At 47.7% G+C, this 23,500-nt stretch overlaps 1 protein-coding gene across 1 annotated transcript in view; it reads left to right on the forward strand.

The window, feature by feature from the left end:
- Positions 1–1,075: 1,075 nt before the first annotated feature.
- Positions 1,076–23,500, forward strand: part of ZNF148 (zinc finger protein 148) — a 36,904-nt gene continuing 14,479 nt past the window's right edge. The window contains exons 1-6 of the mRNA XM_068246248.1: positions 1,076–1,266; positions 7,248–7,502; positions 10,330–10,455; positions 13,737–13,860; positions 14,589–14,672; positions 16,693–16,811. Coding sequence (XP_068102349.1) covers positions 7,263–7,502; positions 10,330–10,455; positions 13,737–13,860; positions 14,589–14,672; positions 16,693–16,811 — 693 coding nt within the window. The 5' untranslated portion in view covers positions 1,076–1,266; positions 7,248–7,262. The remainder of the gene's footprint in view (positions 1,267–7,247; positions 7,503–10,329; positions 10,456–13,736; positions 13,861–14,588; positions 14,673–16,692; positions 16,812–23,500) is intronic.

The following is a 23,500-nucleotide window of genomic DNA, read 5'->3' on the forward strand; positions in this document are numbered from 1 at the left end:
GTCAGTGGTTGCTATGGGTGACCCTTCCCTCAGCAGACTGTCAGTGGTTGTTATGGGTGACCCTTCTCTCAGCAGACTGTCATTGGTTGCTATGGGTGATACTTCCCTCAGCAGACTGTCAGTGGTTGCTATGGGTGACCCTTCCCTCAGCAGACTGTCAGTGGTTGTTATGGGTGATTCTTCCCTCAGCAGACTGTCATTGGTTGCTATGGGTGATACTTCCCTCAGCAGACTGTCAGTGGTTGCTATGGGTGACCCTTCTCTCAGCAGACTGTCATTGGTTGCAATGTGTCATCCTTCCCTCAGCGGACAGTCAGTGGTTGCTATGGGTGACCCTTCCCTCAGCAGACTGTCAGTGGTTGTTATGGGTGACCCTTCTCTCAGCAGACTGTCATTGGTTGCTATGGGTGATCCTTCCCTCAGCCGACTGTCATTGGTTGCTATGGGTGACCCTTCTCTAAGCAGACAGTCATTGGTTGCTATGTGTGATCCTTCCCTTAGCGGACAGTCAGTGGTTGCTATGGGTGATCCTTCCCTCAGCAGACAGTCAGTGGTTGCTATGGGTGATCCTTCCCTCAGCAGACAGTCAGTGGTTGCTATGGGTGATCCTTCCCTCAGCAGACTGTCATTGGTTGCTATGGGTGACCCTTCTCTAAGCAGACAGTCATTGGTTGCTATGTGTGATCCTTCCCTTAGCGGACAGTCAGTGGTTGCTATGGGTGATCCTTCCCTCAGCAGACAGTCAGTGGTTGCTATGGGTGATCCTTCCCTCAGCAGACAGTCAGTGGTTGCTATGGGTGATCCTTCCCTCAGCAGACTGTCATTGGTTGCTATGGGTGATCCTTCCCTCAGCAGACTGTCATTGGTTGCTATGGGTGACCCTTCTCTCAGCAGACAGTCAGTGGTTGCTATGGGTGATCCTTCCCTCAGCAGACAGTCAGTGGTTGCTATGGGTGATCCTTCCCTCAGCCGACTGTCAGCGGTTGCTATGGGTGATCCTTCCCTCAGCAGACTTTCATTGGTTGCTATGTGTGATCCTTCCCTCAGCGGACAGTCAGCGGTTGCTATGGGTGATCAGCCCGGGACGGAGCTATTTGCGGTGCTGCAGATCGGGAGGAGGCGGAGCTCCGGCTTCTCTCACCAGTGACGCAACAACCCCTCCCCCTCCTCCCGGCATGCTGCGCGCTGAGCCGCCCTGTCTCCGGTTCCGGTGGGGGAGGAAGAAGCGCCGGAGCGGCCCGGATCCCGGGAGAGGGGGGGATGCGGGTGAGATACCCCTCCCCCAGCGCACTGCCCCTCCCCACCACACTAATACCCCTCCCCCACCATAATGCCCCACCAATACCCCTCCCCCACCCTTCACACCTGTATCTGCCCCCAATACCCCTCCCCCACCATACTGCCCCCTCAGTACACCTCCCCCACCCTTCACACCTGTATCTGCCCCCAATACCCCTCCCCCACCGCATTAATACCCCTCCCCCACCGCATTAATACCCCTCCCCCACCATACTGCCCCCTCAGTACACCTCCCCCACCCTTCACACCTGTATCTGCCCCCAATACCCCTCCCCCACCGCATTAATACCCCTCCCCCACCATACTGCCCCCTCAGTACACCTCCCCCAACCTGCACACCTATATCTGCCCCCCAATACCCCTCCCCCACCCTGCACACCTGTACCTGCCCCCCAGTACCCCTTCCACTAACCTGCATACCGCCCTGCACTCTCTATAGGTCATCCACTGCACTCTGTGCCCTCTTTACCACACACACACACACTGTACACACACACACTGTACACACACACACTGTACACACACACACACTGTACACACACACACACTGTACACACACACACACACACACACTGTACACACACACACACACACACACTGTACACACACACACACTGTACACACACACTGTACACACACACACTGTACACACACACACACTGTACACACACACACACACACACACACACTGTACACACACACACACACACACTGTACACACACACACACTGTATACACACACACACACACACACACACTGTACACACACACACACACACACACACACACACACACACACACACACACACACACACACACACACACACACACACACACACACACACACACACACACACTGTACACACACACACACTGTACACACACACACACACACACACTGTATACACACACACACACACACACACACACACACACTGTACACACATACACACACTGTACACATACACACACTGCACACACACACACTGTACACACACACTGCACACAAACACACTGTACACACACACACACACACTGTGTACACACACACACACTGTACACACACACACACACACACACTGTACACACACACACACACACTGTACACACACACACACTGTACACACACACACACTGTACACACACACACACACACACACACACACACACACACACACACACACACACTGTACATACACACACTGTACACACTGTACACACACACACTGTACACACTGTACACACACACACTGTACACACTGTACACACACACACACACACACTGTACACACACACACCACACACACACCACATACACACACACACTCTGTACACACACACACGTACACACACTCTGTACACACACACACACACACACACACACACACTGTACACACACACACACTCACTCACTGTACACACACACACACTCACTCACTGTACACACACACACACTCACTCACTGTACACACACACACACACACTCACTGTACACACACACACACACACACACACACACTGTACACACACACACACACACACACACCATGTATGCCTGATACCCCCATCTCTGAAGTCCTGTACAGCCATTACCTACATCCCTTTACCTGTCCCACAGCCTGGATCAGAATATTGGGGGATTGTTGCTGTACCCCTCTCAGCAATCCAGTACAGTACTGTATGCAGCCCCCCCCCCCCCCCCAACTTAAGTGATTTACCTGTACAACACCCCACCCACCGCTCTGACATTCCTTCCGCCAGCAGTCCTGGAGACCTTGAACTCCAATACTGGGATTTACACCCCTCCCCCAACACCCTGCACCCTACATTACATTCTACAGTCTGTTCCCCAGCACTGGAACCCATCAATCCCCCCACTGTAATAAGGGAGGGGGGAGGTTGTGCTGTGCAATATGGGAAGGTGGGTTACTATATGGGCAGATGTCAGCATATGGAGTGATGGGTTGTGGAGACCGGCACAGTATGGTTTAATTAGTGGTTATGAGTATACAGAGTGCGTAACGGTGTAATGTGGGTTAGAGGATAAGATATACAGCATGAGAACGTTTGTAAAAGAGGAGCAGTATTATGGTAAAGGTGTTTAGTGTACTCCTAGGGGAGTATATAGTATGTAGTATGGGGGTATATAAGCTACATATGGAAGAGGGGGAGGGCTTACACTATTCAGGGAGATAAGGTATACAGGATAAATAGGCGAGGAGGGGATGTGCGGGATGAATGGTATAGTGGGGGGAGGGAGATATAGGAGAGGAGGGGATGTGTGCTGTGCGGGGTGAATGGTATAGTGGGGGGTGGGACATATAGGAGAGGAGGGGATGTGTGCTGTGCGGGGTGAATGGTATAATAGGGGGGAGGGACATATAGGAGAGGAGGGGCTGTGTGCTGTGCGGGGTGAATGGTATAGTAGAGAGGGGGAGGGACATATAGGAGAGGAGGGGCTGTGTGCTGTGCGGGGTGAATGGTATAGTAGAGAGGGGGAGGGACATATAGGAGAGGAGGGGATGTGTGCTGTGCGGGGTGAATGGTATAGTAGAGAGGGGGAGGGACATATAGGAGAGGAGGGGCTGTGTGCTGTGCGGGGTGAATGGTATAGTAGAGAGGGGGAGGGACATATAGGAGAGGAGGAGATGCGGGGTGAATGGTATAGTAGAGAGGGGGAGGGACATATAGGAGAGGAGGGGCTGTGTGCTGTGCGGGGTGAATGGTATAGTAGAGGGGGAGGGACATATAGGAGAGGAGGGGATGTGTGCTGTGCGGGGTGAATGGTATAGTAGAGAGGGGGAGGGACATATAGGAGAGGAGGGGCTGTGTGCTGTGCGGGGTGAATGGTATAGTAGGGGGGAGGGATATATAGGAGAGGAGGGGCTGTGTGCTATGCGGGGTGAATGGTATAGTAGAGGGGGAGGGACATATAGGAGAGGAGGGGCTGTGTGCTGTGCGGGGTGAATGGTATAGTAGAGGGGGAGGGACATATAGGAGAGGAGGGGATGTGTGCTGTGCGGGGTGAATGGTATAGTAGAGGGGGAGGGACTTATAGGAGAGGAGGGGATGTGTGCTGTGCGGGGTGAATTGTATAGTAGAGGGGGAGGGACATATAGGAGAGGAGGAGATGCGGGGTGAATGGTATAGTAGAGGGGGAGGGACATATAGGAGAGGAGGGGATGTGTGCTGTGCGGGGTGAATGTTATAGTAGAGGGGGAGAGACATATAGGAGAGGAGGAGATGCGGGGTGAATGGTATAGGAGAGAAGGGGAGGGACATATAGGAGAGGAGGGGATGTGTGCTGTGCGGGGTGAATGGTATAGTAGAGGGGGAGAGACATATAGGAGAGGAGGAGATGCGGGGTGAATGGTATAGTAGAGGGGGAGGGATATATAGGGGAGGAGGGGATGTGTGCTGTGCGGGGTGAATGGTATAGTAGAGGGGGAGGGACTTATAGGAGAGGAGGGGATGTGTGCTGTGCGGGGTGAATTGTATAGTAGAGGGGGAGGGACATATAGGAGAGGAGGAGATGCGGGGTGAATGGTATAGTAGAGGGGGAGGGACTTATAGGAGAGGAGGGGATGTGTGCTGTGCGGGGTGAATGGTATAGTAGAGAGGGGGAGGGACATATAGGAGAGGAGGGGCTGTGTGCTGTGCGGGGTGAATGGTATAGTAGAGGGGGAGGGACTTATAGGAGAGGAGGGGATGTGTGCTGTGCGGGGTGAATTGTATAGTAGAGGGGGAGGGACATATAGGAGAGGAGGAGATGCGGGGTGAATGGTATAGTAGAGGGGGAGGGACTTATAGGAGAGGAGGGGATGTGTGCTGTGCGGGGTAAATGGTATAGTAGAGGGGGAGGGACATATAGGAGAGGAGGGGATGTGTGCTGTGCGGGGTGAATGTTATAGTAGAGGGGGAGAGACATATAGGAGAGGAGGAGATGCGGGGTGAATGGTATAGGAGAGAAGGGGAGGGACATATAGGAGAGGAGGGGATGTGTGCTGTGCGGGGTGAATGGTATAGTAGAGGGGGAGAGACATATAGGAGAGGAGGAGATGCGGGGTGAATGGTATAGTAGAGGGGGAGGGATATATAGGGGAGGAGGGGATGTGTGCTGTGCGGGGTGAATGGTATAGTAGGGGGGAGGGATATATAGGAGAGGAGGGGCTGTGTGCTATGCGGGGTGAATGGTATAGTAGAGGGGGAGAGACATATAGGAGAGGAGGAGATGCGGGGTGAATGGTATAGTAGAGGGGGAGGGACATATAGGAGAGGAGGGGCTGTGTGCTGTGCGGGGTGAATGGTATAGTAGAGGGGGAGGGACATATAGGAGAGGAGGGGATGTGTGCTGTGCGGGGTGAATGGTATAGTAGAGGGGGAGGGACATATAGGAGAGGAGGGGATGTGTGCTGTGCGGGGTGAATGGTATAGTAGAGGGGGAGAGACATATAGGAGAGGAGGAGATGCGGGGTGAATGGTATAGGAGAGAAGGGGAGGGACATATAGGAGAGGAGGGGATGTGTGCTGTGCGGGGTGAATGGTATAGTAGAGGGGGGGAGGGACATATAGGAGAGGAGGAGATGCGGGGTGAATGGTATAGGAGAGAAGGGGAGGGACATATAGGAGAGGAGGGGATGTGTGCTGTGCGGGGTGAATGGTATAGTAGAGGGGGAGGGATATATAGGGGAGGAGGGGATGTGTGCTGTGCGGGGTGAATGGTATAGTAGAGGGGGAGGGACTTATAGGAGAGGAGGGGATGTGTGCTGTGCGGGGTGAATGGTATAGTAGAGGGGGAGGGACATATAGGAGAGGAGGGGATGTGTGCTGTGCGGGGTGAATGGTATAGTAGAGGGGGAGGGACTTATAGGAGAGGAGGGGATGTGTGCTGTGCGGGGTGAATGGTATAGTAGAGGGGGAGGGACATATAGGAGAGGGGATGTGTGCTGTGCGGGGTGAATGGTATAGTAGAGGGGGAGGGACATATAGGAGAGGAGGGGATGTGTGCTGTGCGGGGTGAATGGTATAGTAGAAGGGGAGGGACATATAGGAGAGGAGGGGATGTGTGCTGTGCGGGGTGAATGGTATAATAGGGGGGAGGGACATATAGGAGAGGAGGAGATGCGGGGTGATTGGTGTAGTAGAGGGGGAGGGACATATAGGAGAGGAGGAGATGCGGGGTGAATGGTATAGTAGAGGGGGAGGGATATATAGGGGAGGAGGGGATGTGTGCTGTGCGGGGTAATTGGTATAGTAGAGGGGGAGGGACATATAGGAGAGGAGGGGATGCGGGGTGAATGGTATAGTAGCGGGGGAGGGACATATAGGAGAGGAGGGGATGTGTGCTGTGCGGGGTGAATGGTATAGTAGCGGGGGAGGGACATATAGGAGAGGAAGGGATGTGTGCTGTGCGGGGTGAATGGTATAGTAGAGGGGGAGGGACATATAGGAGAGGAGGGGATGTGTGCTGTGCGGGGTGAATGGTATAGTAGAAGGGGAGGGACATATAGGAGAGGAGGGGATGTGTGCTGTGCGGGGTGAATGGTATAATAGGGGGGAGGGACATATAGGAGAGGAGGGGATGTGTGCTGTGCGGGGTGAATGGTATAGTAGAGGGGGAGAGACATATAGGAGAGGAGGGGATGTGTGCTGTGCGGGGTGAATGGTATAGTAGAGGGGGAGAGACATATAGGAGAGGAGGGGATGTGTGCTGTGCGGGGTAAATGGTATAGTAGAGGGGGAGAGACATATAGGAGAGGAGGAGATGCGGGGTGAATGGTATAGGAGAGAAGGGGAGGGACATATAGGAGAGGAGGAGATGCGGGGTGAATGGTATAGTAGAGAGGGGGAGGGATATACAGGACGTACACAATTGTACAGTCTCTGGCAGATCTGATTGGACCAATCTTAAAGCTCACACGGTTGATATTTGTCCACCTTCCCTGCAGCTTTCCATGTAAACAATGAACATTGAGGACCACCTGGACGGTTTCCTTAAATGTGGTCCCAGCAGGATCCTGCAGTCTTCCAGGCTGGGATCGGCGGAGGCTGAGCATCCTTGCAGAGGTCCGGCCAATCAGGACAGCCCGCAGGGCCGCCAGGAGATGATGTCACAGGACGAGCTGATGGTGCAGGAGGAGACAGTGAAGAATGACGAGGAGGATTCTCAGGAGCGGCTGCTGCCCCCTGGCTTCCAGTATTCGGTCAGCCTGTATATAAAGTATATGCATGAATTCACACAGATGTCATCCTTAAAGTGAATCTGATGTGGGAGGGAATTGGGGGCTGCCATATTTGTTGCCTGGTATGTGAGCAGAAGCAGCGTGCTGTTTCCAACTGCTAAGCAACCAGTATCTCCCTCGGTGCACATGTATATCTGTACAAAATAAAAGTCATTATAATGGGGGTTTTGTTACTGATAATGACAGTTGGTGCGGTCTGTTTTTTCCACGTCTGCCAGCAGCAATGATGATGACCTGCAGGATCATTATAATGGGGGTTTTGTTACTGATAATGACAGTTGGTGCGGTCTGTTTTTTCCACGTCTGCCAGCAGCAATGATGATGACCTGCAGGATCATTATTAGGGGGCGTGGTTACTGATAATGACTGTTGGTGCGGTCTGTTTTTTCCACGTCTACCAGCAGCAATGATGATGACCTGCAGGATCATTATTAGGGGGCGTGGTTACTGATAATGACAGTTGGTGCGGTCTGTTTTTTCCACGTCTGCCAGCAGCAATGATGATGACCTGCTGGCAGGCGGATTGTGGATTAAACAATATGAACAAATTACATGGCGAATATCAATCGTAGCTCAATCTTGATTCTATTGTGTAACTTCTCTCTCTCTATTTATTTTTTTCCCCTTTTCGCTAAAGTTCCTCTTCAAATGTTGTGCTTTTTATTTGATTAACCTCCCTGGCGGTATGATTTTTTCCAAATTTAAGGATCTAAAAGCGGTGCAATTTTTTTTTCACGCTTTTAGACGCTGGAAGCAGGAAAAAAAAATCATACTACAGTGAGATCTGTGGCGATTCTGCTTCTACTCACCTCCCTGGGATCCATCACTGATATTCTCCCTCCGTCCTCCGGGTGGTGCTGTAGCCCTATAGTGAGATCTCCGTCTGTTGTCGTGCTGTAATATGTACGAACAGAGGCGCCAAGCATAGTAAAACAATGTGCTAAAAATGATAAAAAGAGGGAAGTCGAGGTGGACTTACCTCCCTCTGATAGTGGACATATACTCAAATGCAGAGTAAAAAATATAAAATGTATTCACAGCTCCATAAAATCGCAACGCGTTTCGCGGTCAACAGTCCCGCTTCATCAGGCAGTACAGGAGCATGTAAAACTGGTTCAGGTCCATAAAGCGTGTGAGCGCCTCTGTGAGTCTGTTGTCATGACTATAGTCAGGATCTCACCCGAAGAATTCAGAGCCTCCAAGGACCGTAAGAAGAATGGCTGCCAGCGTCTGGATCCCGGGGGAGGTGAGTTACAAACACCCGCTGTGCACAGGCTTTGCATAGACCTCCCAGTGGCTACCCCGAGTCAGGCTCGGGGTTACCACTCCTGACTCCTTTTTTTCCACTCAGGCTCGGGGTTACTGACAGGGAGGTTAATATTTGTAGTATTAGTAGAAATATAAATATGAATTTAAAGGGAACCTGAACTGAGTAAAATTATTTAAAATAAACACACAACGTAGCTGCAAATGAATATTACATACTTGCCTCTCCGTCAGTTCCTCTCAGAAGCTCACCATTTTCTTCTTGCAAGATTTTGTCAGAACTGAAATATATCAGTTGCTGTCAGTTATATATTAGCTGCTGTCAGTTACAACTGAATGTGCAAGGTAATGACCATGGCAATGTCCATGTTTCCCTATGGCTCAAGTGGGCAATGTTACAGTTTAACAGTGTGCTGACCAGGAAGCTGTTAGGGGGTAATGGCCATTTTCAAAATGGAGGACAGAGAATTCCATTGATCACAGTGGACAAACAGGGCGCAGGAGAGGAGAAAGAGATTGGTGAGCAGACTACATGGGAGGTAAGCATGGCGTGTGTATGGTTATTTTGACTTTTTTCAGTTCATGTTCTCTTTAAATAGGAACTCCAGTGAAAATAATGTAATAAAAAAAAGTGCTTCATTTTTACAATAATTATGTATAAATGATTTAGTCAGTGTTTGCTCATTGTAAAATCTTTCCTCTCCCTGATTTTCATTCTGACATTTATCACACGGTGACATTTTTACTGCTGGCAGGTGATGTCAGTGGAAGGAGATGCTTGCTTTTTCGGCAGTTGGAAACAGCTGTAAACAGCTATTTCCCACAATGCAATGACAGACAGGAAACTGTCAGCACCATGGTCATGACATCACACTGTGGGAGGGGTTTCACCACAACATCAGCCATACAGCGCCCCCTGATGGTCCGTTTGTGGAAAGCAAAAGATTTCTCATGTAAAAGGGGGTATTAGCTACTGATTGGGATAAAGTTCAATTCTTGGTTACGGTTTCTCTTTAACCTCTTGCCGACCGCGTCACGCCGTTGGGCGTGGCCGCGGCGGCAGAGACCAGGACCAAGTCCTGGGGCTCTGTTTTGCAGGAGAAGGCGCGCAGGCTGGGCGCGCATCTCCTGCTTGGAGGGTGGAGCTCCTCCCCGCCTTCAGTGTGGGAGACTGTTAGATGCGTGATCGGCGTTTATTTACATGGTGCAGCGCTGCGATCAGCAGCAGCGCTGCACTGGGGACAGCCGTGTGACACTGCTGTCCCCCTTGAGGACAAGAGAGAGATCGGCTCTCATAGGGTTAAGCACTTGTGTGCTATGTTGTGCAGCCCTGCAGCTTGGCCTTAAAGCTGCAGTGGCCTTTTTTCTTACTAAAAATGGCCTGGTCACTAGGGGGTTTAGCCCTGCAGTCCTCAAGAGGTTAAGGTTACCACTTACTAAGTCCGTTCTGTGTCTGTGTAACCCTGTAATGTGTGATCTGCGTTCTCTCCTAACATCGCCCCCTGCTGTCTCCTCCCGGCAGGTCCAGGTGAAGCAGGAGATGAAGTTTGTAGAGGAGATGGAGCCTCATCTGGTGTCCAGCTCTCAGCTGATGGAGCCGGTGGATCTACAGAAGAAGAAGAAGAGAAAACAGCGATCTCCAGCCAAGGTGACAGACTCCTCCTCCATTCCGCTTCAGTATTCTTGCTAGAATGTGTCTGTGACAAGCAGATTGGTGATCCGTTCCATTGCTGCAGTAGAAGGACAGCTGGTTGGCTGCTCTGGTCACACTTTCCTATCTTTCCTAATAAAGCTAACCTGTCACAGGTCCTAACTCCTGCTGAATGTGATACCCGTGGTAGTGCTCTGAGGAACCTCAGGCTGTAGCGAACCAAGGTTTACTAGGCTTGCAGCTTGGCCCCGCCTCTTCCATACCTAACTCCACCCCTGCACAGCGCTCCTTTCACTCGATCTGTCAGACTACTGGTACTGTATCTTTTTTTTAATGAGAATTCCGTGATCTGTTCACCACTTGCAGAGCTTGGTTTTAGTCAGAGTTCTGCAGACATTTGTTGGAAAGTCGGTAAAAATACCACCATTGTTACTTTTGTACCGATCTGCAGAACAATGCTGTGTGGCCATCGTTCCCTCCATGCCCACATGTGATCGATAGAAAGGATGTGTCTTCCCACCATAGTTCACCCATCAGCATCTTCATGTTAAATAAATGTGAAGGTGCTGGTGCAGTGACAGCCTAAAGCAGCCAAACAAGCGGGCCGCAGGAAACGGCTATATTTACCTGCTCCCGACGGCTTTTCCTTCCTCCACCGGCAGCTCTGAACTTCTGACAGGTCTTCTGGGTCCCGATCACATGTGATCACATGATGTGACATGATCGGGATTCAGGAGACCACGTCAGCATTACATCACCACCTGGTGGTGGAAGAGACTCTTCCATTTCTCCTCTTCCACCACTGGGTGGCGCTGTAATGCTGACGTGGTCTCCTAAGTCCTGATCACATGTCACATCATGTGATCGGAACCAAAAAGACATGTCGGGAGCACATCACCACCGTGGTGGCGAAAGAAGCCGCCGATCCAGCCGCCCGGACAGGTATGTATGAGAGCTCCCTGCCGCCCGCTCTGCACACCCTGCTAGCATGCCAGGCTGAGGGGAGGCACACTTCACCAGCAGCAGGAACAATTCTGCTCTGCTGCCGAATAAAGTTTTACTTGTGGGTGTGCTAGCATGCTCCTGGGCTCATTAACCCCCCACCCCCTAACTACACTATACTGGCATCCCTTCCTGGGGCTCCGATTCCCCCCACCCCCTGCCAGATCCTCTGTAATACCCTCCCTCCCCCTCCATGCTGCGATCGGGCAGCATACAGCATTACAATGTAACAATCTTTACCTGACCTTGTTCCTGCGGCGATCGCGATCCTCTACCTGCAGTCCCGCTGTCAGCCTCACTATGCCGAACGGATCGGGTCCCGGCTTGATGACGTCATCAAGCCGGAACCCGATCCGGTCAGTATAGTGAGGCTGACAGCGGTATTGCAGGGAGGAGATCGCGATCGCCACAGGAACAAGGTGAGGTGAGAGATTGTTAATAGTAATGCTTCCCTGCGCCCAACTCTGCAGAGGGGGGGGGAAGACACCTGACATTTGGGGGTGAGAAGCTCTTAAAGGGCCAACACCAGGCAATCCATTGGGGGGGGGGGGGGGTACAAATTAAAGGGCACACAGTTCGCTATCAATGGGGGAGGGGGAAGAATAAAGGGGCACACACCTGGCTATGAATGAGGGTGGGGGTAATAAAAAACACACCTGGCTAACTATGGGGAGGGGGGGGGGGAAGTAACAGGCACGTCTGGCTTACTGAGGTGGGGTGGGGTAGGCAGGTTACAGAGGCGCATCTGGGGCTAGGGAGGGGTACAGAGGCACATCTGGCCAACTATGGGGGAGGGGGGATATAAAGGACAACATCTGGCTAACTTGGGGAGGAGGGGGGGTGTGTGTGGAGGATTAAAAAGTCCCACATCAATTAAAGAAAAATCCAAAGACAAAAAATGCACCTTTATTTCCAAATAATATATTGTCGCCATGCATTTTACTAGGATCATACTTTAATCATTGTAATAACCAGGACAAATGGGCAAATCAAATGTGTGGGTTTAATCTACAGTAGCACTTATTATTTTTAAACTATAATGGCTGAAAACTGAAAAATAATTACTTTTTTCATTTTTTTCCCATTATTACTTTCAAAATTCATACAAAATTAAATAATACTTAGCAAAAAGTACCACCCAAAGAAAGCCTAATTGTTTGCGAAAAAAACAAGGTATAGATCATTTATGTGTGACAAGTAGTGATAAAGTTATTGGCTAATGAATGGGAGGAGTGGGAAATGTAGAAAATTGTTCTGTTTTTTTTAGGGGGAAAACCCCAGGGACGCAAAGTGGTTAATTGTTAATGTTAAGATCTAACGCCCTACTCTTTAACTGTATTGTTATTGAATCAAGCATTTAGTTGGGTGAATATGGTGTATAGTATATGGCTCCAATGGAGACTTTTACATCAAAGTGCTAAACTGATCCTGTACTACAGAGCATGCCATGTACTGTCCAGCGCTCTCACCCTGCAGCCAGGGTCACATATTCAAATCTTGGCCAGGACACTGTAGGCATGAAGTTTCTTGTGAGCTCCTCTGAGGACAGTCAGTGACATGACTATGTACTCCATACAGTGCTGCAGGAGATGTCAGTGCTATATAAATACATAATAGTAATATGGTAGGACATTAGACTATGACTATGATAGGATTAGAGTGTGAGCTCCTCTGAGGACAGTCAGTGACATGACTATGTACTCCATACAGTGCTGCAGGAGATGTCAGTGCTATATAAATACATAATAGTAATATGGTAGGACATTAGACTATGACTATGATAGGATTAGAGTGTGAGCTCCTCTGAGGACAGTCAGTGACATGACTATGTACTCCATACAGTGCTGCAGGAGATGTCAGTGCTATATAAATACATAATAGTAATATGGTAGGACATTAGACTATGACTATGATAGGATTAGAGTGTGAGCTCCTCTGAGGACAGTCAGTGACATGACTATGTACTCTGTAAAGTGCTGCAGAAGATGTCAGTGCTATATAAGTACATAATAATAATATGGTAGGACATTAGGCTATGACTATGGTACGATTAGATTGTGAGCTCTACTAGAGGCTTTCAGCATATTGGAGCCCAGGCCCCGCCCCACTTCCCACAATGCAGTGCTTTTCGGTGGTTGTCTAGGTGTCTATAGCACGGTTTGTGATGCCTGACATTCAGCCTGAAGGGGGAGCCAGCAAAGCCAGCATCTTCTGTATGACAGTATTCTTGTGAGCTGTATTGCGTGTTTCCTCACCAGTACCTCTGTATGTTACAGATCCTCACTATAAACGAGGATGGGTCATTAGGTCTAAAGATCCCTAAATGTCATGTGTGTGAGCACTGCAATGCAGCCTTCCGAACCAACTACCACCTCCAGCGGCACGTCTTCATCCACACAGGTAAGACCGCGCTGCGGGGCTCTGCTATGGGCAGTGTGATAAAGGAGGGTGGTGAGGCTGCACTGTATGTAGGGAGGGTGGAGAGGCTGCACACTGTATGTAGGGAGGGTGGTGAGGCTGCACACTGTATGTAGGGAGGGTGGTGAGGCTGCACTGTATGTAGGGAGGGTGGTGAGGCTGCACTGTATGTAGGGAGGGTGGTGAGGCTGCGCTGTGTGTAGGGAGGGTGGTGAGGCTGCGCTGTATGTAGGGAGGGTGGTGAGGCTGCACTGTATGTAGGGAGGGTGGTGAGGCTGCACTGTATGTAGGGAGGGTGGTGAGGCTGCACTGTATGTAGGGAGGGTGGTGAGGCTGCACTGTATGTAGGGAGGGTGGTGAGGCTGCACTGTATGTAGGGAGGGTGGTGAGGCTGCACTGTATGTAGGGAGGGTGAGGAGGCTGCGCTGTATGTAGGGAGGGTGGTGAGGCTGCACTGTATGCAGGGAGGGTGTAGAGGCTGCGCTGTATGTAGGGAGGGTGAGGAGGCTGCGCTGTATGTATGTAGGGAGAGTGGTGAGGCTGCGCTGTATGTATGTAGGGAGGGTGGTGAGACTGCACTGTATGTAGGGAGGGTGGTGAGGCTGCACTGTATGTAGGGATGGTGGTGAGGCTGCACTGTATGTAGAGAAGTGGAGTTGGTTGGTTTTAGTTTGTTGTTTTTTTTAATTTATTAATGAACTTTGTTGTAGGGGAGAAGCCGTTCCAGTGTGCTCAGTGTGACATGCGGTTCATCCAGAAATATCTTCTGCAGCGGCACGAGAAGATTCACACAGGTATGACCCTCGGTGTTATGTCAGGGCGACTCTGATCTATGCAACAACACGTTCTGTATATGGGCACATACAATCTGAATTTGAGTAGTAGTTTGAAAATTGTGGACATAAGTCGGTACTGCAGGATATACATGTCTCCCCCTCTTTACAGAAATAATCCTTCCTCCACTTCATGACATGTGCAGTCCTCCTGTGTCTACCTTCCATCCTCCAGTATAGAGTCCTATACTTATCTCCGCTGTCTACCTTCCATCCTCCAGTATAGAGTCCTATACTTGCCTCCCCTGTCTTCCTTCCGTCTTCCAGTATAAAGTCTTATACTTACATCTCCTATCTACCTTCAATCCTCCAGTATAGAGTTCTATACTTACCTCTCCTGTCTACCTTCCGTCCTCCATTATAGAGTCCTATACTTACCTCCCTTGTCTACCTTCCATCCTCCAGTATAGAGTTCTGTACTTACCTCCCCTGTCTACCTTCTGTCCTCCAGTATAGAATCCTATGCTTACCTCCCCTTTCTACCTTCCGTCCTCTAGTATAGAGTTCTATACTTAGCTCACTTGTCTACCTTCTGTCCTCCAGTATAGAGTCCTATACTTACCTCCCCTGTCTACCTTCCATCCTCCAGTATAGAGTCCTATACTTACCTCCCTTGTCTACCTTCCATCCTCCAGTATAGAATCCTATACTTACCTCCCCTGTCTACCTTCCATCCTCCAGTATAGAGTCCTGTACTTACCTCCCCTGTCTACCTTCTGTCCTCCAGTATAGAGTCCTATACTTACCTCCCTTGTCTACCTTCCATCCTCCAGTATAGAGTCCTGTACTTCCCTCCCCTTTCTACCTTCCGTCCTCTAGTATAGAGTGTTATACTTACCTCCCCCTGTCTACCTTCTATCCTCCAGTATAGAGTCCTATACCTACCTCTCCTGTCTACCTTCCTTCCTCCAGTATAGAGTCCTGTACTTACCTCCCCTGTCTACGTTCTATCCTCCAGTATTGAGTCCTATACTTACCTCCCCTTTCTACCTTCCGTCCTCTCGTATAGAGTCCTTTACTTACCCCCCCCTGTCTACCTTCCGTCCTCCAGTATAGAATCCTATGCTTACCTCCCCTTTCTACCTTCCGTCCTCTAGTATAGAGTTCTATACTTAGCTCACTTGTCTACCTTCTGTCCTCCAGTATAGAGTCCTATACTTACCTCCCCTGTCTACCTTCCATCCTCCAGTATAGAGTCCTATACTTACCTCCCTTGTCTACCTTCCATCCTCCAGTATAGAATCCTATACTTACCTCCCCTGTCTACCTTCCATCCTCCAGTATAGAGTCCTGTACTTACCTCGCCTGTCTACCTTCCGTCCTCCAGTATAGATTCCTATGCTTACCTCCCCTTTCTACCTTCCGTCCTCTAGTATAGAGTGCTATACTTAGCTCCCCTGTCTACCTAGCTCCCCTGTCTACCTTCTGTCCTCCAGTATAGAATCCTATGCTTACCTCCCCTTTCTACCTTCCGTCCTCTAGTACAGAGTCCTATACTTACCTCCCCTGACTACCTTCCATCCTCCAGTATAGAGTCCTATACTTACCTCTCCTGTCTACCTTCCATCCTCCAGTATAGAGTCCTATACTTACCTCCCCTTTCTACCTTCCATCTTCCAGTATAGAGTCCTGTACTTACCTTCCCTGTCTACCTTCCGTCCTCCAGTATAGAATCCTATGCTTACCTCCCCTGTCTACCTTCTATCCTCCAGTATAGAGTCCTATTCTTACCTCCGCTGTCTACCTTCCATCCTCCAGTATAGAGTTCTATACTTACTTCCCCTGTCTACCTTTCGTCCTCCAGTATAGAGTTCCATACTTACCTCCCTTGTCTATCTTCCTTCCTCCAGTATAGAGTTCCATACTTGCCTCCCTTGTCTACCTTCCGTCCTCCAGTATAGAGTTCTATACTTACCTCCCCTGTCTATATTCCGTCCTCCAATATAGAGTCCTATACTTACCTCCCCTGTCTACCTTCCAGGAGAGAAACCATTCCACTGCGATGAGTGTGGAATGCGGTTCATCCAGAAATATCACATGGAGAGACACAAGAGGACACACAGTGGTGAAAAACCCTACCAGTGCGAGTACTGTCTGCAGGTGAGTGCTGCTTCCTGTCTGCTGCTTCATGCTGCTTCCTGTCTGCTCCTTAATACTGTTTCCTGTCTGCTGCTTCATGCTGCTTCCTGCCTGCTCCTTAACCTCCCTGGCGGTAAGCCCGTGCTGAGCTCAGGCCCCGCTGGGCCGATTTGCATAATTTTTTTTTGCTGCACGCAGCTAGCACCGCTACCCGCCGATCCGCCGCCCCCCCCCCCCCCCCCCCCCCCAGACCCCGTGCGCTGCCTGGCCAATCAGTGCCAGGCAGCGCCGTGGGGTGGATCGGAGTCCCCTTTGACGTCACGACGTCGGTGACGTCATCCCGCCCGTCGCCATGGCGACGGGGGAAGCCCTCCAAGAGATCCCGTTCTTTCTCGTCTCGCTACATGAATTTTTTTTTTTTTTTTTTAAACGTATTTGCTGCCCCCTGGCGGATTTTGACAAACCGCCAGGAGGGTTAAAGAGACACTGAAGCGGAAAAAAAAATATGATATAATGAATTGGGAGTGTACTATGAATAATTACTAGAAGTTTAGCAGCAAAGAAAATATTCTCATATTTTTATTTTCAGGTATATAGTGTTTTTTCTAACATTGCATCATTCTCTAATATGTGCAGATTACACAACACTCAGCATTCAAAATGATTCTTTCAGAGCAGTCTGTGAACTAATGACCTCTCCGCTGGCAGAGAAAAAGTAAATACTTCAATAACACTTGAGATAATACAAGTCAGATAACAGCCCTCTCTACGACTTTGAAAATTGCAGAGCTTAATTGCTTTTTTGCATAGAGATAACAACTGGAGTTTAACTCTTCCTGTGTTGGAAACAATTAGACTGATGTATCTGATCTTAATGTTTTATTTCTTAGCTGTACTACACATACAAATCATAATATCATAATTTTTCCCGCTTCAGTGTCTCTTTAATACTGTTTCCTTTCTGCTGCTTCATGCTGCTTCCTGTCTGTTCCTTAATACTGTTTCCTGTCTCCTGCTTCATGCTGCTTCCTGTCTGCTCCTTAATACTGTTTCCTGTCTGCTGCTTCATGCTGCTTCCTGTCTGCTCCTTAATACTGTTTCCTGTCTGCTCCTTAATACTGTTTCCTGTCTGCTGCTTCCTGTCTGCTCCTTAATACTGTTTCCTTTTTGCTGCTTAATTTTGCTTTCTGTCTTCTGATTCATACTGCTTCCTGTCTGCAGCTTAACCATTTCACTTCTGAGGGTTTTTTTCCCCTTGTGTACCAAAGCAATTTTCACCTTTCTGCGCGCCTTCCATTCATTCACCAATAACTTTATTACTACTTATCACAACAAAATGAGCTATATTTTGATTTTTTTTTGCCACCAATTAGGTTTTCTTTGGGTGGTACTTTTTGCTAAGATTTATTTTGTTGTAAATGCATTTTAATTGGAAAAAATGAAAAAAAAAATCATTACTTTTCAGTTTTTGAGCCATTACAGTTTTAAAATGCATACTTCCATAATTAAAACCCACACATTTCATTTCCCCACTTGTCCCTGTTATTGCAAATATGGTGCCAATATTTTATTTGAAAGTAAAGGTACATTTTTTCAGTTTTGCATCCATCACTATTTACAAGCCCATATTTTCAAAATTAACAGTAATATACCCTCTTGACATACATATTTAAAAAAAAAAGTTCAGTCCCTAAGGTAACTATTTGTTTTTGTTTTTTAATTATAATTTTTTTTTTTTTTTGCAAAATTTTTATTTGGGTAATTATGGAAGAGTGTGTGGGTAAGGTGCTAATTTTAAATGTAAGTGTGGATATTTTTATTAAAATGTATGTAGGTGTAATTTTACTATTTGGCCACAAGATGTCCTTGCGCATTATTTCCTGTTAGCATACTATAAGCACGCAAACAGTAAGTAATGCATAGACGTTACTTCTCTCTTTTCCATCCCCTTCTTTGGAATTGCCTGCCGCTGCGCTGTGTGGGCGCTTTTGCGCTGGCAGGGGGCGTTGTGTTCGGGACCTATGTTGCCGGATAGCACGCCCCTATTTCCTCTGTCAGCGCTCTCTAAGCCGGGGGGATGAGCGGCTCATTGGGCATGCGCTGCTCTCCTCTATTCCGGTTGCAGCCCAGGCCCCGTGGAGCACAGAAGCCGCGCCCATAGCGGGGACGCGGCTGACGTACGTCCGCGGAGACGCCATTTATGGCGTCTGGAAAGCCTCACAACCTACAGGTTTGGAGCGGTCAGAGGTCCTGAGGAGCCGGTAAATCGGCGAAACCGGTCGACACCAACTTACCAAGCGATTCCGATTACCTTCAACTACACTAAGTATCATTATAGACTGTTGCTTTGCTTTATGCCATGCTGCAATGCCACTATATGCCATATATCACGGAGGATTCCATGCTGCATATGAACTTTGTTGAACAACGCTCTAGCCTCCTGATGTGCTACATTTTATCCGGCTATGCAAAGTAACATCTCACTGCATATGAGGATTTATTATAACTAAGCAAAGCCTATGAGCTGTGACTATACAAGATCTCTTTGGAAACAATATTGTATCTATCTTGTGGTCATGTTGCGACTGGACATCCATTGCTTTGAAGCTACAAGTTATTGCTAGGGATACTGCGTATGGGCATCCCCCCTTCTTTGTACCTCCCTATCCAGATAACCTTACGAGAGACTGTACAATCTTATCAGACGTTGCGATTGGACGCCTGCTCTCTTATATGCTATACAAGGTGGTTTCACTACTAGGAAACAGCTATCTGGATGAAAGGCCTGGAAGTTTTTGATCATTGAGTACTTATATCATTTTGCTTTATGAAAAAGAGACTGTCTCTAGGTGGCGCTAAAGAATAATGTGGCTATTAGCATTGTGGCAAATTGTGCGTATGATATTGATCTTAAAACTGTGCAATTTATGGTGTTGAATATTGCTTGGCTACTAGACCGCATACCTCTTTCCTGCTATAGGTTATATTTGTAATTTTTAGATGTTTGTTACAATTTTATATTTTAACCACTTTCCCCCCGCCCGTACGGATTTCTCCGTCCCTTTTTCCATCCTTTAACCCCCAGGGACGGAGAAATCCGTACTTTCCGCGTTCCCGCCGCGCTCCCGCTCGTAAACACGCCGCCTGCCGCTAGTAAACACGCCGCCGCCCGCTCGCCCGGAGATCAATGAACGAGAAAATCCATTCCCGTTTGTTGATCTAAGCCCCACAATGATCCGCTGCTCTCCGATGGGCAGCGCGATCATTGTGAGAAAAAACAAACACTCACAGCCTCCTACTACTTCGCTCGCAGGTCGCAATACACAAACAGTTACTGTTGCCATCTTGTGGCCAAATAGTAAAACTACACCCTAAGCATTTTTCACATAGAAATAAATGAGTGTTACACAAAAAAATAACTCATTACCTCCCACACTCCCCATTTTTTTTTTTTTTTTTGTAATTAAAATTTTTTTAAAAAATTTACAATTAAAAAAAAAAATACATAAATAGTTACCTTAGGGACTGAACTTTTTAAATATTTATGTCAAGAGGGTATAACACTGTTACTTTATAAACTATGGGCTTGTAATTAGGGATGGACGCAAAACTGAAAAAAATGCACCTTTATTTCCAAATAAAATATTGGCACCAAACATTGTGATAGGGACATAATTTAAACGGTTTTATAACCGGGACAAAAGGGCAAATACGTTTCATGGGTTTTAATTACAGTAGCATGCATTATTTAAAAACTATAATGGCCGAAAACTGAAAAATAATTATTTTTTTTTCCCACATTTTTCCTATTTTCCCATTAAAACACATTTAGAATAAAATAATTCTTGGCATAATGTCCCACCTAAAGAAAGCCTAATTGGTGGTGGAAAAAACAAGATATAGTTCATTTCATTGCGATAAGTAATGATAAAGTTATAGACGAATGAATGGAAGGAGCACTGAAAGGTGAAAATTGCTCTGGTGCTCAGGGGGTAAAACCCCTCAGTGGTGAAGTGGTTAATAAATATGTTTTTATGATTTTACTTGATGGCCTATTGAGTGTGTTTGGATTGCAGACAGGGTTCTGCCACACCATTCTCTTACATTTCTTTATCCCAACCACTCTGGGCCATATATAATATGTTTATGTACTAGATATCGTATGGACAGCCGGCTGTTGGTTGAGACACACTTCCTACCTAATGCATGGACGTGTTACTTTGGTAGTTACAATGACCTTGGGCTTCTCATTGATGGCGGCGATCATTGACACGGGGACTTAAATTAATGAATGGGAACAGCTAACGATCGGTGGTGAGAACGCGGGAGCGAGCGAGCGAGCAGCGGCCGTCGGATTTAGTAGACGATTATCTATGTCCCTGGGCAGGAACTGAAGTCCTGCAGGACGTAGATAATCCATCTCAAATCACATAAGTGGTTAACCACTTACATTTTTTCAGATACTATATCTACAGACTTCAGTTCCTGCCGAGGGGTGTAGATATTCCTCTGTTGTAGGGAATAGCTGCTCTGAGCGCCTTTGCGCGTTCTCGTCGCCACCCATTAGTGGGGAAATCAGTAAATCAGAATGTAGTTCCTGTGTCAATGATCGCTGGCATCAATTAGATTCCTGCAGTCATTGTAAGTCAGTGCACAAATAGTAAAATAACACCTACATACATTTTTGTTTTTAAAAGCGGACCTGAGCTCAGAACTTCCTCTCTGCTCTAATAGATACACAACAGCATAAAAACCTTTAAACAAAAACATTTCTTTGTTACAGCTGCTACAAATCCTAAAATAAATCTGCAGTGTTTCTACTTCCTGATTCATGGAAGCGGACATATTGTTTACAGCCTGTGCTTTCAAATGTGCTTATCTGCCACCTCTGCCGTGGCAGTCATGTGACACAGGGTAGAGATCAAATTATGACTTGTGATTAGACACACATGAGGGGGGAATTAAACAGGTTAAACTCTCTAAATACATACAGGGTGCATTTCTCTATGTTTTCCTTCTTCCCTGTGCAAGAGTTCAGGTCCAATTTAATATAATACACATATATAGCATTAAAATTAACCCCTTACCTCCCCCACTCTACCATAGTAGCCAAATAGAACATTTGCATATAAAAAACATACATGAATAGTTACCTTAGGGACTGAAATTTTTTTAATATGTATGTCATGAGGGTATATTACTGTTACATTTGCAAATATGGGCTTGTAATTAGTGATGGATGCAAAAAGAAAGAATACACCTTTATTTCCAAATAAAATATTGTCTCCATACATTGTACTAGGGAAATATTTTAAACATTGCAATAACCGGGACAAATGGGCAAATAACATGTGTGGGGTCCACAGCAGAACGTTTTATTTTAAAACTGTAGTGGCCGAAAATTGAGAAATAAAGATTTTTTTTCCATTTTTCTTATTTTTCCTGTTAAAATGCATTTAGAATAAAATAATTCTTGGCAAAATGTACCACCCAAAGAAAGCCTATTTGGTATTGATACAAACAAGATATAGATCATTCTGTTGTGATAAGTAGCTATAAAGTTATTGCCGAATGATTGGGAGGAGCACTGCCAGGTGAAAATTGCTCTGGTCCAAAAGGGGAAAATCCTCGTAGTAGGGAAGTGGTTAATACTGTTTCCTGTCTGCTGCTCCATACTGCTTCCAGTCTACTGCTCCATACTGCTTCCTGTCTGCAGATAATACTACTACCTGTCTGCAGGTAGTACTGTTACAGCACATGCGTTATATTGTTAACTTCTTCATGTGAGTACTGCTACCTGTCTGCAGGCGTGTTATATTGTTGTTACCTGTCTGCAGCTTAATACCTTTGTCACGTATGTAATTTTTATCATCCTGTATTGTTGGTTGTATCCAGGAATATGTTGCATCTACATCTGTTTATTGTTATGTCAGTGTTTACATATATCTAATGTACAGGTATGCATCAGTTACATGTCTTAAGGAAAACTCTGGGCCATTCACCTGGGGTCCTTCAGGGCCCATAAATATTATTGCTATGGACATATATTTTAAATCTGCAGACATCACAAGGTATCCTCATCTCAGATCACCCGTTAATGCCCAGAGAGCTCTGTGCCTTGCAGCCGATACAACTGACTGTCTGCCTTGTGCTGAGTGTGCAGGGGGCAGTCCCACAAGAGGAAGTCCTGTTATGTCATTAGCAGTGCTGCAGATCAGAGGTCACATGACACAACCTCCTCCTGTGAGAATGGCTCCTAATTCTCAGGACTGCTGAGGAGACAGCTGTACAGACACCTGAGACTGACGTGTGATAAGTATAAATTATTATAGTTATTAGTCTCAATGGGACCTCACTGTATTGCCCTGAGTACTACCTTAACCCTCCTGGCGGTTTGCAAAAAAATCGCCAGGGGGCAGCAAATCTTTTTTTTTAAATTTTTTTTTTTTTTTTTTTTTCATGTAGCGAGACAAAGTCTCGCTACATGATAGCCACTGCTCAGCGGCATCCCCCCAGCCCCTCCGATCGCCGCCGGCGATCGGAGATCCGGAGATCCCGTTCAAAGAACGGGATCTCCTGGAGGGCTTCCCCCGTCGCCATGGCGACGGGCGGGATGACGTCACCGACGTCGTGATGTCAGAGGGGACTCCGATCTGCCCCATAGCGCTGCCTGGCACTGATTGGCCAGGCAGCGCACGGGGTCTGGGGGG

The sequence above is a fragment of the Hyperolius riggenbachi genome, chromosome 7 (assembly GCF_040937935.1).
Source record: "Hyperolius riggenbachi isolate aHypRig1 chromosome 7, aHypRig1.pri, whole genome shotgun sequence".
In the NCBI taxonomy this organism is placed as follows: Eukaryota; Metazoa; Chordata; class Amphibia; order Anura; family Hyperoliidae; genus Hyperolius; species Hyperolius riggenbachi.